This window comes from Halichoerus grypus, chromosome 6 (assembly GCF_964656455.1).
Source record: "Halichoerus grypus chromosome 6, mHalGry1.hap1.1, whole genome shotgun sequence".
NCBI classification, from domain to species: domain Eukaryota; kingdom Metazoa; phylum Chordata; class Mammalia; order Carnivora; family Phocidae; genus Halichoerus; species Halichoerus grypus.
In genome coordinates, this window is record NC_135717.1 from 22910973 (window position 1) to 22930146 (window position 19174).

At 36.2% G+C, this 19174-nt stretch overlaps 1 protein-coding gene and 1 pseudogene across 1 annotated transcript in view; both read right to left on the reverse strand.

The window, feature by feature from the left end:
- LOC118549013 (phospholipid-transporting ATPase ABCA3-like) overlaps positions 1-19174 on the reverse strand; it is a 191444-nt gene that overhangs the window by 31097 nt on the left and 141173 nt on the right. Inside the window, exons 22-25 of the mRNA XM_036113189.2 lie at positions 18803-18967; positions 9731-9918; positions 2050-2175; positions 1606-1800 (exon numbers count right to left, since the gene is read on the reverse strand). Of these exons, the coding sequence (XP_035969082.2) occupies positions 1606-1800; positions 2050-2175; positions 9731-9918; positions 18803-18967 (674 nt within the window). The remainder of the gene's footprint in view (positions 1-1605; positions 1801-2049; positions 2176-9730; positions 9919-18802; positions 18968-19174) is intronic.
- LOC118549015 (U2 spliceosomal RNA) lies at positions 3101-3191 on the reverse strand (annotated as a pseudogene).

Genomic DNA, 19174 nt, shown 5'->3' on the forward strand with positions numbered 1-19174 from the left:
TGCTTTCCCCTCATTTATATAAACATGACCTAGTTACTACTTATTAGAAATTATGATTCTGTCTTTGTTATTTCCTAAAACTCTGGGTGTCACTCTTTTTCCTCTTTTGTTTGACAGCTGCCTTTCTTCTATGTTTGTCCACATTCATTATTTCCCCATCCTCACCTGTCTGTGTGTCAACACACTGCTTCAGGTTTCAATGATGTCCAGTGTACACTATTCAGGTCTATCTTGCCTGACATTTCTGTTTCATTTCCTTTTTGACATTTTCTCTTCACATGGATTGTGCAATAACACTTTATCCAGATTTTCCTCCTATCTCACTAATCCTCCCCATTTTTTTCATCAGTTATTCTCTCTCTCTCTGTCTTAGAAATGTTGAGAGTCCTCAGGATTCAGCCCCTATCTCTCTTCTCATTATTATACATACTCTCAATAGATTATCTTATCTATCCAGTTTAAATTTCACTTTACTTTGATGAATCCCAAATTTATATCTCTATATCAATTCATAGATTCCAACTGCCTGTTGGCTGTTCTCCCATTTGGATATGTCACAGGTATCTTACACTCAACATATCCTCTTTCAAACACACTCATCCCTGTGTTACTATATTGGTAAGTGGAACTTTCACCTATTCACTGGCTCATGATAGAAACCTGGACCATATCTTAAGATCATCTGTTTTCCTTATAAGCCACATCCAAACGGAGTCCAAACCCTGTCAATTCGACTTTCTTTTTTTTTTTTTTTTGCTCTTCACTTTCTTTTTATTTATTTTTTTAATTATTATGTTATGTTAATCACCATACATTACATCATTAGTTTTTGATGTAGTGTTCCATGATTCATTATTTGCGTATAACACCCAGTGCTCCATGCAGAATGCGCCCTCCTTAATAACCATCACCAGGCCAACCCATCCTCCCACCCCCTCCCCTTTAGAACCTTTAGTTTGTTTTTCAGAGTCCATTGTCTCTCATGGTTCATCTCCCCCTCCAATTTCCCCCCTTCATTCTTCCCCTCCTGCTATCTTCTTCTTCTTCTTTTTTAACATATAATGTATTATTTGTTTCAGAGGTACAGATCTGTGATTCAACAGTCTTGCACAATTCACTGCGCTCATCATAGCACATACCCTCCCCAATGTCTATCACCCAGCCGCCCCATCCCTCCCACCCCCCACCACTCCAGCAACCCTCAGTTTGTTTCCTGAGATTAAGAATTCCTCATATCAGTGAGGTCATATGATACATGTCTTTCTCTTCAATTCGACTTTCTTAATAACGCTCACAACTACTTTTTCTAATAATTGTTTCATACCAAACTCTTAACTGTGTCATAGCAGTTTAAGTGAAATAACTGCTCTTCCTGTTTCTAGTTTGGCCCACTAAAGATACTCAGACTTTGTTTCAAACAGAAAGAATAATTGCCTTTTCCCAAACTCAATATGTTATCATGACTATTGCTGTCCCTGGATTCTGTTACTTTTGAGGAAAGAATATATATATTAGTGCTTCCAGCTTCCCTTTCATGTCCCCCACCCACTTGCCCAGTTGCCTCCTCCCTTAGGGTAACAACTCAGTGATTAGTAACAGAAATACCTTTCTGATATTTTTGGTAATGTTAAAGCCATCAATCAACACAGCTCCAGATGTTGTGGTCTCCTCTCCAGTCAATATTTTGAATGTAGTGGTTTTCCCAGCTCCATTTAATCCAAGTAATCCAAAGCACTCAGATTTCTGGACTACAAGGGAGATATTTCTTACAGCCTTTACAACTGGACACTTATAATAAACCTGAGAAAATAAGAAAAAAAAAACCCCACAGTGTACTGGAGCACTGATTATGGGCCAACTACAACCATAACCTGAAACCCCTGTAGACTGGTACCTGTGACAGTTTCACCCTTCCACTCTCAGCCTTCTATTTTACCAGATATACACAGGTCCCATAGAACTCCAATAGATTAGTTGTACTACCAATAAATTCTTGCCAGGAATTGTGGGCTACAGTTCAGGGCAATGTTGATTATTGAATGATGTTACCTTTGTAAGTTCTTTCAGAATGAGTGGGGTATTCCTTAACTTGGGAGGCAGTATCAGGGCTCTATTTTCTTCATTTTTTATATCTTCATCCTCATAGTCCTTGATTGTTTGACAGGACACTGTAGACTATATTTTTAAGACAAGAATCACAGATAAGAATATACTTTAGATATCTGGTTTAAACTGAGTGACCTTTTGAATGCTGACCCAAGGAAGTAATATCAAAGATGTCAGAAAATGTTTGCATGATTTCCAAGAGCCTTTCTACCAATTTCCTGAACTCTCATGCACAAGTTTATTCTTGACTTGCTTAGATTTGGAAATCATAGTCAAGAGCAAGTTTTTCCACAGCTGTGAGTAAGCAGTATGTTCTTGCCAATAACATGAGCACTTCATGGAAAACAAAAGCCACACTGGTACTATTAATTGTTGTCTAGTGTGATTTGTTACAAATAAAATATGTTGAAGACACCATGAGATCCAAGTTAAAAAAAAAGGAATGAATTCTTTCTTTTTTGAAGGAAATACCCTTGATAGGCAAAGTCAGAGCTTGAAGAATAAATAAGGATTTATTGAAAGAGTGAAGGTAGGGTGGGGAAGGAAGAAAGCTGCTATCAGCAGTGGGAGCTGATTGAGAGATAAGTAGGAATGAACCAACAGGACATGTTTTGTGAATAGTAATTTGTAGTGTTTGAGCACAACTTTGTTATTTTGAATTGTCTATTTTTGCAACAAGTACTCATTTAACAGTACTTCATTAAGGAGGAATGGAGCAGGAGAATATATTTAGCTCAGTAAACATGCTAGTCAGAAGAGTGAGAAGAGAGCTGCTTTAAGTGTTCTTTTCTTTTCCAGTCTAGATAAATTGGATGTATAGTAAGAGTGAACATCCTTGCACTGCTTTCGATCTTAGGGGGAAAACATTCACTCTTTCATCATTATGTTTGCTGTAGACTATATAAGTGGATGCCACTTATCAGGTTGAAATGTTTCCTTTATTTTCTTGGTTAGCAGTTTTTTGAAAAATCACAAATGGATGTTGAATGTTATCAAGTGTTTTTTTTGCAATAATTGGTATGAACATGTGGTTTTTCTTCTTGAGATTATTACACTTGATCTTAGCCAAAAGGCCGAGAAGCGATGATTAACATTGTGGGTAATATTAATTTTCAAATATTAAACTAGCTTTACATTCATGGAATAAACCCCACTTGTTCATGGTGTATTATTCCTCCCATATATTCTTGGGTTCTATTATGAATATTTTGTTGAGAATTTGTGTGTCTGTGTTCTTGAGGGATATTGGTTTCTTATAATTTCTCCATTTCTGTATTAGGGTAATGATGGTTTCACAAAATGAATTGGAAAATGTTCTCACTTCTACTTTCTGGAAGAAATAATGCAGAATTGATGCTATTTCTTCTTTAATTTTTTGGTAGAATTCATAAGTGAAATTATACAGGCTTAGCGTTTTCTTTTTTGGAGGTTTTATACTATGTATATGATGTCTTTACTTGAAATAAAACTATTTAGTTTATTCTTGAGTGAGTTTTGATAGTTTGTGTCTTTCTAGGAATTGTTCTATTTCATCTAAGGTTACAAATTTATGAGATAGACTGGATTTTAATTTCTGTGGTATCCATAGTGATAACCCTTCATTTGTCCTCATATTGGTAATATGTTTCTATTTCATGATTACTCTGGCTATAGGCTTATCAATTATAATCTTTTTTTTTTAATTAGTTTTTGGTTGCATTCATTTTTCTCAACTGCTTTTCTGTTTTCAGTTTTATTTCTTTTATTTTTATTTACTTCTGCCTGCTCTGAGTATATTTTGCTTCTTTTGCTTATTGAGGTGGAAGTTTCAATTATTAACCTGGGAATATTTCTTTCTTTCTTTCTTTCTTTTTTTTTTTAGTTTCAGAGGTAGAATTTAGTGATTCATCAGTTGCATATAACACCTGGTGCTCATTACATCTAGTGCCCTCCTTAATACCCATCACCCAATTATCCCTTCCCCCCAACCACCTCCCCTCCAGCAATCCTCAGTTTATTTCCTAGAGTTCAGCATCTCTTATGGTTTGCCTCCCTCTCAGAATGGCTAAAATTAACAACTCAGGAAACAACAGATGTTGGCAAGGATGCGGAGAAAGGGGAACCCTCTTACACTGTTGAGGGGAATGCAAACTGTTGCAGCCAGTCTGGAAGACAGTATGGAGGTTCCTCAAAAACTTAAAAATAGAGCTATCCTATGACCGAGCAATTGCACTACTAGGTATTTATCCAAAGGATACAAACAGTGATTTGAAGGGGCACCTGCACTCCAATGTTTATAGCGGCAATGTCCACAATAGCCAAAATATGGAAGGACCCCATATGTCCATCAACAGATGAATGGATAAAGATGTGGTATATATATACAATGAAATATCACTCAGCCATCAAAAAGAACGAAATCTTGCCATTTGCAATGATGTAGATGGAACTAGAGGGTATTATGCTAAGTGAAATAAGTCAGTCAGGAAGACAAATACCATATGATTTCATTTGTATGTGGAATTTAAGAAACAAAACAGATGAACATAGAGGAAGGGAAAGAAAAATAAAATAAGATGGGACCTTTTTTCATTAATAATATAAGCATTTAATACTTTAAATTTCCATTAAAACACAGCTTTAGTCACATCCCACAAATTTTGATCTGTTGTGTTTTCATTTTCATTCAATTCAAAATATTTCTTAATTTCCTCTGCAATTTCCTCTTTGATGAATGGGTTCCAGAGATGTGTGTTGCTTAATTTCCCAATGTCTACAGGGGTTTTCCCATTATATTTCTGTTATTCATTCATAGTCGAATTTCATGATGATCAGAAAACACTGCATTATTTCAATTCTTTTAAAATTGTGAATGGTGTATTTTGGGTGATGGTTCCATGTGCACTATTATTATGGGGTGTGTTCTATAAATGTCAACTAGATCTAGTTGGTAGATAGTGTCTTACAGTTCTTCACTGATTTTCTGTCTTTGTGTTCTACTGATTAGTGAGGGAGTATTTGGTAGATTATGAAAGCTGTGAATGAGCACATGCTGTTTTGCAGGGGAGACCTCCATATTTTCTTCACCTGAGAAGGGAGTGTGGATTCTTTTTTTTTTTTTTTTTTTAAAGATTTTATTTATTTATTTGAGAGAGAATGAGAGAGAGCACATGAGAGAGGGGAGGGTCAGAGGGAGAAGCAGGCTCCCTGCCGAGCAGGGAGCCCGATGCGGGACTCGATCCAGGGACTCCAGGATCATGACCTGAGCCGAAGGCAGTCGCTTAACCAACTGAGCCACCCAGGCGCCCGGGAGTGTGGATTCTTAAGAGAGAGGAGTGTGCCACTTCTTTAGACTCTGAGGGTTCAGGGGAATCTGGGAATTTAAGATTTTTGGGTCATTAACTCAGATGTCCCTATTCCATGTATTGGAGTCCCATTATTTTCTAATAAGGGCTGTGATCTTGGAATAGCAGATCTGCCTTGGTTGAGAATTTGACCTTCCTGGAGCTCATAAAATCTGAAAATTGGACCTTGCTCCCAGTACTCACTTTTCTCAGCCCTTCCACTGAAGGAAACAAGAGCTCCATTATATGCGACCAAGGAAGCCCTTTCACTTTCACACTTGGCTTTCAGTCTCCTACTAATAACTCTTGGCATTTTATTTTATAAAGCAATGAGCTTAGCAATAGTCTCACAATTCCATTGTTCTAACGGGTGCTATTTTCCCCATATTTCTTGATTCTTTGATATACCCATCAATCAGTGCATTCTCTTGATATATCATCCCAATTCAGCACTGGTGAAAATTTTAGCAACTAGACTACTACTTTGTGTCAGAGGAAATATGTGTTTCCTTTGCTACCAGTAACATGGACCTCATTGACAGCTGAGTGGGGAATGATCTAGTCCTAAAACCCCATCTTATTATATACTTTCTTAGAACTCTCCTGGAACTAACTTGCACGTAGAGTTCCCTTGGGACCAAAACCTGTGTAAAGGAGAGGAAGGAATCAGGAGTAGGCAGAAGAAGTCAAGCTGTGATGAAGGTCAAATGATATCCTCAGTTGACCCCGTGGGAAGCCTTGAAGTTGTTTGAGAGGCATTGAGAACACCAAACATTTTACTCTTGTATCTGTAAGTGATTGGATGCTGGCCATCTGGTAAGAAGTGTCACCTTGGGAGACAAGACTTTTTGTAGATGAAGCAATCCATAAAGATAATGACCACCGAAGGTTGTCTAAAGATAGTACTCCCAAAAGCTAGAGGCAACAACTTCATTGCAGGGGTATCTGGGCTAAGAACCATATGATCATTTCACTAGATTTAGAAAAAGCCCTGACAAAGTACAACATTCACTCATGATAAAAACTCTCAACAAAGTAGAATTATAGGGAACATACCTCAACATAATAAAGGCCATCTATGAAAAACCCACAGCTAATATCCTCAGTGGGGGTGAAACTGAGAGATTTTCCTCTATGGTCAGGAACAAGACAGGGATGTCCACTCTCATCACTGTTATTTAACATAGTACTGGAAGTCCTAGCCGTGGCAATCAGACAACAACAACAACAACAAAAATAAAAGGTATCCAAATCAGCAAGGAAGAAGTCAAACTTCATTTCAGACAACATGATCCTCAATGTAGAAAACAATGTAGAAAGACTCCACCAAAAAAAAAAAAAAAATTATTAGAATTGATACATGAAGTTAGTAAAGTTGCAGGATATAAAGTCAACATACAGAAATCTGTTATATTTTTTTTTTAAAGATTTTTATTTATTTATTTGACAGAGAGAGACACAGCGAAAGAGGGAACACAAGCAGGGGGAGAGGGAGAAGCAGACTCCCCGCTGAGCAGGGAGCCCGATGCGGGGCTCGATCCCAGGACCCTGGGATCATGACCTGAGCCGAAGGCAGACGCTTAACGACTGAGCCACCCAGGCGCCCCTGTTATATTTTTATACACTAGTAATGAAGCAGTGGAAAGAGAAATTAAGGAATCAATCTCATTTACAATTGCACAAAAAACCCAAGATACTTAGGAATAAACCTAACCAAAGAAGTAAAAGATCTGTACTCTGAAAACTATAAAACACTGATGAAAGAAATTGAAGATGACATAAAGAAATGGAAAGACATTCCATGCTCATGGATTAGAAGAACAAATATTGTTAAAATGCCCATTATTACCCAAAGCAATCTACACATTCAGTGTAATCCTTATCTAAATGCTAACAGCATTTTTCGCAGAGCTAAAATTTGTATGGAACCACAAAAGACCCTGAATAGCCAAAGCAGCCTTGAAAAAGCAAAGCAAAGCTGGAGGCATCATAATTCCATACTTCAAGTTATATTACAAAGCTATAGTGATCCAAACAGTAAGGTACTAGCACAAAAATAGATACATAGATCAATGGAACAGAATAGAAAATCCAGAAATGAGCCCACAACTATACGGTCAGTTAATGTTTGACAAAGCAGGAAAGAATATCCAATAGGAAAAAGACAGTCTCTTCAACAAATGGTGTTGGGAAAGCTGGACAGCAACATGCAAAAGAATGAAACTGGACCACTTTCTTACACCACACACAAAAATAAATTCAAAATGGATCAAAAACCTAAAGGTGAGATAGGAAACCATAAAAATCCTAGGGGAGAATACAGGCAGTAACCTCTTTGACATTGGCTATAGCAACTTCCTTCTAGATATGTCTCCTGAGGCAAGGAAAATAAAAGCAAAAACAAACTATTAGGATTTCATCAAAATAAAAAGGTTCTGCACAGTGAAGGAAACAATCAACAAAACTAAAAGGCAACCTATGGAGTGGGAGAAGATATGAAATGAAATGAAAATGACATTTTTTTAAAGAGAGAGTGTATGTGAGGAGGGGAGGGGCAGAGAGAGAGAGAGAGAGAGAGAGAATCTTTTAAATTTTATTTACTTATTTTAGAGAGAGAGTGTGAGTAGGGGGAGGAATAAAGGGAGAGGGAGAGGGAGGGGGGAGGAATCCCAAGCTGACTCCACACTGAGTGTGAGCCCAATGCAGGGCTTGATTCCCATGACCTGAGATCATGACCCGAGCCAAAACCAAGAGTCAGACATTCAACCAACTGAGCCATCCAAGTACCCCTGGAGAGAGAGAATCTTAAGCAGTCTCCACGCTGTGCATGGAGCCTGACACAGGGCTTGATCTCAGACCTTGAGCCCAAATCAAGAGTTGGATGCTTGACTGACTGAGCCACCCAGGTGCCCCAGAAATGATATATCTGATAAGGGGTTAGTATCCCAAATATATAAGGAACTTAGAAAACTCAACACCCAAAAAATGAATGATCCAATTAAAAAAATAGACAGAAAACATGAATAGACATTTTTCCAAAGAAGACATCCGGATGGCCAACAGACACATGAAAGGATGCTCAACATCACTGATTATCAGGGAAACACAAATCAAAACTACAATGAGATGTTATCAGACCTGTCAGAATGGCTAAAATCAACAACACAAGAAACAACAGGTGTTGGCGAGGATGTGGAGAAAGGGGAACCCTCTTGCACTGTTGGTGGGAATGCAAACTGGTGCAGCCATTTTGGAAAACAGTATCTTTTAATTCTCATAGATAATTGTGACTTTTTCTCATCCTAATCAAAATTCCAGGTAGTGGAAGAGGCCATATGGCCTCAAAATATCCTTCCTTGTGAAATAGTAAAGATATGCAGGCTCAGAGATATTTATGGCCAAGATCTAGAGCCACCCCAGAATAGAACCCAGGGACAGAACTGGGATGAATGAAATTACAAAGAGAAAGATATAGTGGTTTCCTGCCTCAAGAAGTTCAAATACAGACTGGAAGGGAATTCAGTAACCGAATGGATGTACCATTAAAATAATTTTTAAAATCCTAAGCAAAACTCCAAGATTATGTGAAATCATGAGAGTTAAGTAAAGCAATAATTAATAATCTGACTGGTAGAAGCCATGAAGCCCTACAATACTACATTGTTTTTTGTTTGTTTTCTTTTTAAAGATTTATTTATTTGAGGGAGAGAGAGAGCAAGTGGGGGAAGGGGCAGAGGGAGAGGAGAGAGAGAGAGAATCTCAAGCAGATTCCTTGCTGAGTGTGGAGCCTGGCATGGGGCTCGATCCCACAACCATGAGATCGTGACCTGAGCTGAAATCAAGCCAGACACTTAACCAGCTAAGCCACCCAGGCACTCCACCTCATAGTTTTTATTTTTATTTATGTATTTTTATTTTTCATTATGTTCAGTTAGCCATCATATAGTATATTGTAAGTTTTTGTTGTAGTGTTCAACGATTCATTAGTTGCATATAACAACCAGTGCTCATCTCAACACATGCCCTCCTTAATACCCATCACTACATAGTTTTTAAAAAGTCAATTCCATAATTACAACCAAATACATCTCAGACAGTATGTGCATAAGGCAGTGCTTTCTATCATAGTCAATCCAACTAAAATGAGACCTATGATTCAAATTAGTTTCAGTTAGATCTTGACATAATTGTGTGATATTTTCTTTATCAAGTAATAGAGGTAGGAATATGTAGATTCATACATTTTGGCCTAATAGTGAGCTTTCTTTGAGTTGTATTTAAAGTCTATGTTAGTTACTCACCTTCCTGCCTTTTATGAGTAGGTTGTAGACTTTAGATAAAATTTTATGAGAGAGAAAGTTTTGCAGGCTCCAGGATGTAGTCTCCAGACACAAAAGCAAAAGGAGATAAAATAAGCCCAAGACAGCCAATGCAATCAAAAATTTTGCAATCCCATGTGTTCCAAAATTATAGACACTGTTCTCCACAGCTGAGGATGATAAAAGAGAGATAGCCTTACTTTAAAAACGATACATAGTCTAAGATGACACCAAGTTAAGAAACACAGGGTCAAATGAATTTTAAATTAGATTTTAGGAAGTATAGAATATGGAAAATAATTATCTTAATATTTTATTAATTTATCTTTTTTTATAAAAGTTCTTCTGCCAGTGATTTTTTCCCCTAGTTTTTCCTCTAGTTTTTACCAGGACAACACTACCACATACTCAATGAATTTTAAAGGCTGAGCCTCCATGAACACAATGTTTAGTAATTCAAGAAAGCAAACAAAATAAAGGTATTTGTGGCATATCTAACTATTATTGTAGGCCATGTCAAATAATTGAAGTCCTTTAAAGTGAGAAAAACCTTTAATCTATAAATAGGTAAAAGTTTTAAGTAGGAAAAGAATAAATGAAAATAATCTTAAGGAAGAAAACAACAAATAGTTTAAATGTAAACGGACAATAGCTTATAGTTTTTGGCCTTACTACAGAGAAAATTAGCTAATACAAACAGCTGAATTCTAGATATGCAAATAGCAGACATCTCTGAGATGTGAGATAAATCACTCTCTTTTTATTCTGATAAAATAAAATTGTGTTTTCTGATATGTGCCAATATGCAGAAATGCAATTTGTTTTATTGTAACAAAATACACATAAAATTTACCTTTTTAAAGTGTACAATTCAATGACACTTAATACATTCACAATGTTGTGCAACAATTACCACTACCTAGATCCATAACATTTTCATTACCCCAAGAGAAAACCCAGTATCTATGAACCAGTCATTATTAACCCCCTCCCCCTAGCCACTGGTAACCATTAATCTACGGTCTCTATGGATTTGCCTATTTTGGACATTTTATATAAATGGAATCATACAGTAAGTGGTCTTTTGTGTCTTGCTCCTCTCACTTAGCATAATGTTTTGAAGGCTCATCCATGTTGTAACATGTGTCTGTAATTCATTTCTCTTTATTGTTGAATATTATTCCGTTGTATGGATACACAATTTTGTTATCCACTTATCAGAGGATGAACATCTGGATTGTTTCCCCCACTTTTTATGGGAAAAAACTATTATGAATAATGCTGCTATGAGCATTTGTGTGCAAGTTCTTGTTTAAATACTTATTTTCAATTCTTTTGGATATATATTCAGGAATGGAATTGTTGGGTCATATGGTAATTCTATATTTAACTTTCTGAGGAACCACCAAACCATTTTCCACAGCAGCTGCAACATTTTACATTCATACCAGCAATATACAAGAGTAAGAATTTCTCCACATTCTCACCAAATCTTTGATACTTTTCATTTTCTGATTATAGCCATCCAAGTGGGTATGAAGTGATGTCTCATTGTGTCACAAGCATTTCTTATTGAATATATTTGACATGTAACATTGTGTAAGTTTAAGGTGTATAGCATGCTACTTAAAAAAATTTATATATTGCAACGTGATTGCCGATGTAGTGATATTGATCACATTACATAATTATAGTACAATATTATTATCTGTATTCATTATATTGTACATTAGAGCTTTATGGCTTATTTAGTACTCATTACAAGTTTGTAACCTTAAACACCATTCCTCTTAGCAACTGTCCTCCATTCCCAGGTAACCAACATTTTACCCTTGTTTTTTTACAGGTTTAAGTTTTTTAGATTCTACATATAAGTGATACCATAGAGTACTTGTTTCGGTCTGACTAATCTTGCTTAGCATAATGTGCTTGTTCCACCCATGTTGTCTCAAATGGAAGAATATCTTCTGTTTCCATGGCTGAATAACATTCCATCGTGTTTATGTACCATATCTTTTTCTACCCCTTCATCCACTGATGGGCATTTGGGTTGTTTCCATATCTTGGCTATTGTGAATAATGCTGTGATATATGCATGGAAGTGGATATAGCTTGTCAAAATCCTGATTTCATTTCCTTTGGGCATCTACCTAGAATTGGAATTGCTAGATCATATGGTAGATCTATTTTTAGCTTTTTGAGGAACCTCTATATTCTTTTCCATAGTGGTTGGGCTAATTTAAATTTCCATCAACAGTGTATAAATGTTCCCTTTTCACCACATCCTCGCCAGCACCTGTCTTCTCCTGTCTTCTTGATAACAGCCATTCTAATAGGTATTAGATATCTAGATATGTATCAGATATTTAATAGGTATAGATATCTAAGGAAGTGATATCTCATTGTGATTTTGATTTGCATTTCTCTGATGATTACTGATGTTGAGCATCTACTCATGTGCCTGTTGGCCATTTTGATGTCCTTTTTACAAGATGTCTATATAGTTCTTCTGCCCATTTTTATTATTTTTTCTTTTTTTTTTATGTTCAATCAGCCAACATATAGTACATCATTAGTTTTTGATGTAGTGTTCAATGATTCATTAGTTGTGCACAACACCCAGTGCTCATCACAACACGTGCCCTCCTTAATACCCATCACTTAGTTACCCCCCACCCCCCGCAACCCTCAGTTTGTTTCCTGGAGTCCAGAGTCTCTCATAGTTTGTTTTCTTCTCTGATTTCTTCCCATTCAGTTTTCCCTTCCCCCCCCCATGGTTCTCTGCCCCTTTTTAAATTGGATCGTTTTTGTTATTAAGTTGACTGCATTCCTTATATATTTTGAATATTAACCTCTTATCTGATATATGGTTTGGGAACATTTTCTCCCATTTTCTGGGTTGTCTTTTCATTTTGTAATATAGTGTTATAGTATAACTGCCAAATACTGTGACCATATGCAATAACACTAAGTAAAGCAAAGGCAGGAACAAATTATACAAAGAATATCTGAAATGAACAAAATAGAAATTTTAAAACTTAAACTAAAATATTAAGTTACATATAAATAACCTAATTAGATGTATACCTTTGTCAAGACTTTATTCTAAAAAGAAAAAGGAGAGGTAAATATTCACTTAGAAATTTGAAAGAGGACAAGAAAGTTAAAAATGCTGCAATTAACAAAATAGAAATTTAAAAAGAGTTAAAAGGAAGAATAAAAACAAAGGCTGATTCCTGAAAATGATGTATATTATATAAGCCTTTGGTAAGCAAGAGTAAGAAAAAATAAGGGAACCCCTCCCCCCCAAGTATACTATATTAGGAAGGAGAAAGTAGATAGGACTTATAATTATAAAAGAGAATAAAATAACTATATTAGCTTTATGTCAGTGACTGGAAATCAGAATAATTTTTTTCAAAATTATATTTTATAACAACTTTTTAAAAAGAAAATATAGATTAAAAAATTCCAGTTAGTTATCATACAGTGTAATATTAGTTTCAGGTCTACAATATAGTGATTCAACACTTCCATACAACACCCGGTGCTCATCACAACTGCACTCCTTAATCTCCAGCACTTATTTCACCCATTCCCCCATCACCTCCCCTCTGGTAATGATCACTTTGTTTTCTATAGTTAATAGTCTGTTTCTTCATTTGCCTCCGTCTTTTGTCCCCCCATGCTCTTTTGTTTTGTTTCTTAAATTCCACATATGCGTGAAATCATGTGGTATTTGCCTTTCTCTGGCTGACTTATTTTGCTTAGCGCAATACTCTTTAGCTCCATCCATGTCACTGCAAATGGCAAGATTTCATACATATATAACTCAGCCATATATATATATACCATGTCTTCTTTATCCATTCATCAGTCGATGGACATTTGGGCTCTTTCCATAGTTTGGCTATTGTAGATAATGCTGCTATAAACACTGGGATGCATGTATCCCATCAAATCAGCATTTTTGTATTCTTTGGGTAAATATCTAGTAGTGCCATTGCTGGATCATAAGGTAGTTCCATTTAACTTTTTGAAGAACCTCCATACTGTTCTCAAGAGTGGCTGCACCAGTTTGCATTCCCACCAACAGCACAAGAGGGTTCCCCTTTCTCCACGTCCTTGCCAACACCTGTTGATTCTTGTGTGGTTGATTTTAGCCATTCTGACAGGTGTGAGGTGATATCTCACTGTGATTTTGATTTGCATTTCCCTGATAATCAGTGATGTTGAGTATCTTTTCATGTCTGTTGGCCATATGGATGTCCTCTTTGGAAAAATGTCTATTCATGTTTTCTGTCCATTTTTTAATTGGATCATTTGTTTTTTTGGGTGTTGAGTTTTATAAATTCTTTATATATTTGGGATACTAACCCTTTATCAGATTTGTCATTTACAATTATCTTCTCCCACTCTGTAGGTTGCCTTTTAGTTTTGTTGATTATTTCCTTCACTGTGCAGAAGCTTTTTCTCTCTTTTTAAAAAAACATTAGGTTTAAATGTAGGGCTTGCACTTATGACCCTGAGATAAGGATCTGAGCTGAGATCAAAGTTGGATGCTTAACTGACATAGCCACCCAGGCACCCCTGTGCAGAAGTTTTTATTTTAATGAAGTCCCAATAGTTTATTTTTACTTTTGTTTCCCTTGCTTAGGGGAGAACATAGGCAGTAACGTCTTCAACATTGGCCACAGCAACTTCTCTCAAGACACGTCTCCAAAGGCAAGGGAAACAAAAGCAAAAATGAACTATTTGGACTTTATCAAGATAAAAAGCTTCTGCATAGTAAAGGAAACAGTCAACAAAACTAAGAGGCAACTCACGGAATGGGAGAAGATATTTGCAAATGACATTACAGATAAAGGGCTGGTATCCAAGATCTATAAAGACCTTCTCAAACTCAACACCAAAAAAACAATCCAGTCAAAAAATGGGCAGAAGACATGAACAGACATTTCTCCAAAGACATACAAATGGCTAACAGGCACATGAAAAATGTTCAACATCATTAGCCATCAGGGAAATACAAATCAAAACCACAATGAGATACCGCCTTACACCAGTTAGAATGGCAAAAATTAAGGCAGGAAACAACAAATGTTGGAGAGGATGTGGAGAAAGGGGAACCTCTTACACTGTTGGTGGGAATATAAGCTGGTACAGCCACCTTGGAAAACAGTATGGAGGTTCCTCAAGACGTTAAAAATAGAGCTACCCTATGACCCAGCAATTGCACTACTGGGTATTTACCCCAAAGATACAGCTGTAGTGAAAAAAAGGGGCATATGCACCACAATGTTCATAACAACAATGTCCACAATAGCCAAACTGTGGAAGGAGCTGAGATGCCCTTCTACAGATGAATGGATAAAGAAGATGTGGTCCATATATACAATGGAATATTACTCAGCCATCAGAAAGGATGAATACCCACCATTTGCATTGACATGGATGGAACTGGAGGGGATTATGCTAACTAAAATAAGTCAAGCAGAGAAAGACAATTATCATACGGCTTCACTTATATGTGGAACATAAGGAATAGCATGGAGGACATTCGGAGAAAGGAAGGAAAACTGAAGGGGGAGAAATCAGAGCGGGAGAAAACCATGAGAGACTATGGACTCCGGGAAACAATCTGAGGGTTTCAGAGGGGAGGGGGGTGGAGGAATGGGGCAGCCTGGTGATGGGTATTAAGGAGGGCATGTGTTGTAATGAGCACTGGGTGTTATACATAAATAGTGAATCATGGAACACTACATCAAAAACTAATGATGTACTGTATGGGGACTAACATAACATAATAAAAAAATAAAGGAAATCTTGATTTTGGAAGGAAGAAGTAAGGGTATTCACAAACAACATAATCCTCCATATGGAAAAATCTTAAGGAATCCACAAGAAACTACTAGAACTAGTAAGTGAGTTAATTCAGTATACAGGATATAAAACCAAAAAGTCATAGTATTTTAAGTATATACAAAAAATCATTTGGATTTCCATATGCTAGCAGTGAGTAACACAAAATAAAATTGAGAAAACAATGTCAAGGTTGCTTTGGCTATTTGGGATCTTCTGTGGTTCCATACAAATTTTAGGATTATTTGTTCTAGTTTTGTGAAACGTGCTGGTGGTATTTTGATAAGGATTGCATTAAATGTGGAGATTGCTTTGGGTAGTATGGACATTTAAACAATATTTGTTCTTCTAGTCCATGAGTATGGAATGTCTTTCCATTTCTTTGTGTCATCTTCAATTTCTTTCATCAGTGTTTTATAGCTTTCAGAGTACAGGTCTTTCACCTCTTTGATTAGGTTTATTCCTAGGTATCTTACTGTTTTTTGTGCAATTATAAATGGGACTGATTCCTTAATTTCTCTTTCTGCTACTTCATTATTGGTCTATAGAAATGCAACAGATTTCTGTACATTGATTTTGTATCCTGCAACTTTTCTGAATTCATATATCAGTTCTAGCAGTTTTTTGGTGGAGTTTTTTTTTTATTTTCTATATACAGTATCATGTCATCTGCATATAGTGAAAGCCTGACTTCTTCCTTGCCAATTTGGATGCCTTTTATTTCTTTTTGTTGTCTGATTGCTGTGGCTAAGACTTCCAGTACTATGTTGAATAAGAGTGGACATCCTTTACAAAAATACTGATTCAAAGGGGCACATGCAACCAAAAGTTTATAGCAGCACTATCAACAATAGCCAAATTATGGAAAGAGCTTAAATGTCCATCAACTTGTGAATGGATAAAGAAGATGTGGTATATATATAGAATGGAATATTACTCAGCCATCATAAAGAATGAAATCTTGCCATTAGCAACAACATGAATGGAACTAGAGTGTATTATGCTAAATGAAATAAGCCAGCCAGAGAAAGAAAAATACCACATGATTTCACTCATATATGGAATGTAAGAAAAAAACAGATGAACATAGGGGAAGGGAAAGAAAAATAAAATAAAATAAAATAAAAAACAGAGAGGAAGGCAAACAATTAGAGACTCTTAATTAGAGAACAAACTGAGAGTTGCTGGAGCGGAAGTGGGTGGGAGCATGAGCTAAATGAGTGATGGGCATTAAGGAAGGCACATGTGATGAGCACTGGATGTTATATGTAAGTGATGAATCACTAAATTCTGCTCCTGAAACCAATATTACACTATTTAAATAAAATCTTGGAAGGAAAAAAAAAGAGTGGAATTCTTGTCTTCTTCCTGACCATAGAGGAAACGTTCTCAGTTTTTCCTCATTGAGGATGGTATTACCTGTGGGTTTTTCATATATGGTCTTTATTATGTTGAGGTATGTTCCCTGTAACCTTACTTTGTTAAGGGTTTTTATCAAGAATGGATGTTGTATTTTGTCAAATGCTTTTTCTGCATCTAGTGACATGATCATATGGTTCTTTTCCTTTCTTTTATTAACATAATGTATCACATTGATTGATTTGCAAATATTGAACCACCCTTGCAACCCAGGAATAAATCCCACTTGATTGTGGTGAATGATTACCCCCCCAGTTTTGTTTAAATTTAAATTTAGTTAACATAGAGTGCAATTGCAATACTAGGTATTTACCCAAAGGAAACAAAAATAGTGATTCAAAGGGATACATGCACCTGATGTACTTATACATGTAACTGATTCTATTTATATGAAATATACAGAAATATCAAACCTATAGAGGCAGAGGATGTCGGGGCTGGATGTGGTAGAGAAAATTAACTGTAAACAGGCCTGAGGGATATTTTTCAGATGATGGAAATATTCTAACATTGGTTTGTGGTAATGGCTGTACAGCTTTATGAGTCCTAAAAATAATAAGTAAAATAAATTAAAACTGGTGACTGTGGTATGTAAATAATAACTGAACAGAGCTATTTTTAAAAAGCAGAGAGAGGAATTTATGGTTAAAATATGATGCAAACTAAAATGTGATACAGTTTTTCTTATTCAGGGATTGCAAGAGAATATAATCCATTTTTAAAAAGATTTTATTTTTTATTTGAGAGAGAGATAGCAAGAGAGAGAGCATGAGCAAGGGGGGAGAAGGAGAAGCAGACTTCTCGCTGAGCAGGGAACCCAATGTGGGGCTCAATCCCAGGACCCTGGGATCATGACCTGAGTCAAAGGCAGATGCTTAACCGACTGAGCCACCCAGGCACCCTGAAAATATAATCCATTTGATATTTCCATATTATTTTTAAAAAATTTTTTTATTATGTTATGTTAATCACCATACATTACATCATTAGTTTTTGATGTAGTGTTCCATGATTCATTGTTTGCGTATAACACCCAGTGCACCATGCAGAATGTGCCCTCCTTAATACCCATCACCAGGCTAACCCATCCATCCCCCCACCCCCCTCCTCTCTAGAACTTATATATTGTACTTATTTAGGCAAACATGATTATATTTTTCTTTCTGTGGCAACATATAAATTATTTGGTTCCAGAATGAATCACACACACACACACACAGTAAATATGCTTGCTATTTCTCAATTTAAAAATCAATTTGAAATATGAAATATGGAAAATTTAATAGAATGCCTTTATTTTTTTTCCTGACTTTGATATGGCTTTGAATTTACCTTTCTTTACCTGTGTGACACTTAAAGCTTAGTGGACCAGAGAACTCATTTAATGTTCAGTTTAGTAAGAAGTTCAGTTTCCTCCTTTATAAAACTGAGATAATAATGGCTGGCTTGCAGGGTGTTGTGAGGGCTTAAAATAATGTATGTAAAGCTATTTTCACATAGTATGTGAGTTACTAGTAATAACTTATCCTAAATCTGGTGGTGACTTCATGAAATTTATCCTAGATTTTATTTTGAGACTTCCTTTTTTCCCCACAGTCTGTGAAAATAATTGTGGTAAAGAAAAACTTTGGTACAGAAAAGCATTCAAAACAGCAAGCCTGACTATCTCCACTGGAGGAAGGACAGGTTTATCTTCCACAATATAATGTTAAATGTGAACACCTGGAAAGGAATAGATTGTTTTTAAGGACCTACAGAGCCTGAGATACTCACATGTTTTATTGCAGTTCACAGATATACTTGGAAATTGTCTGGCACACAGCTTTTTCACCTCATAGTTATCAGAGAATTTGCTGATACACATTGCAAAGTTGTAACTAGGAAGCATCACTAAGATACTATCTATGAGGGTTCTGGTGTAGTGAGGAAAATCAAGGCCTATGATTAAAAAGATGATAGATTAACTTTAATTATAGGAAAATAATGAACTTCCCATAACAACAAACTTCCCCAAGATGACTAAACCTTTCATCTGGTAAACCAGATAGTTACCAATCTAACAGATTATCCTTGAGAAAACACTAGTTGTTAAGTCACTAAACTTGTTCACCTTGATAGCTTGTGGGTTGGATTTGTCAATTACAG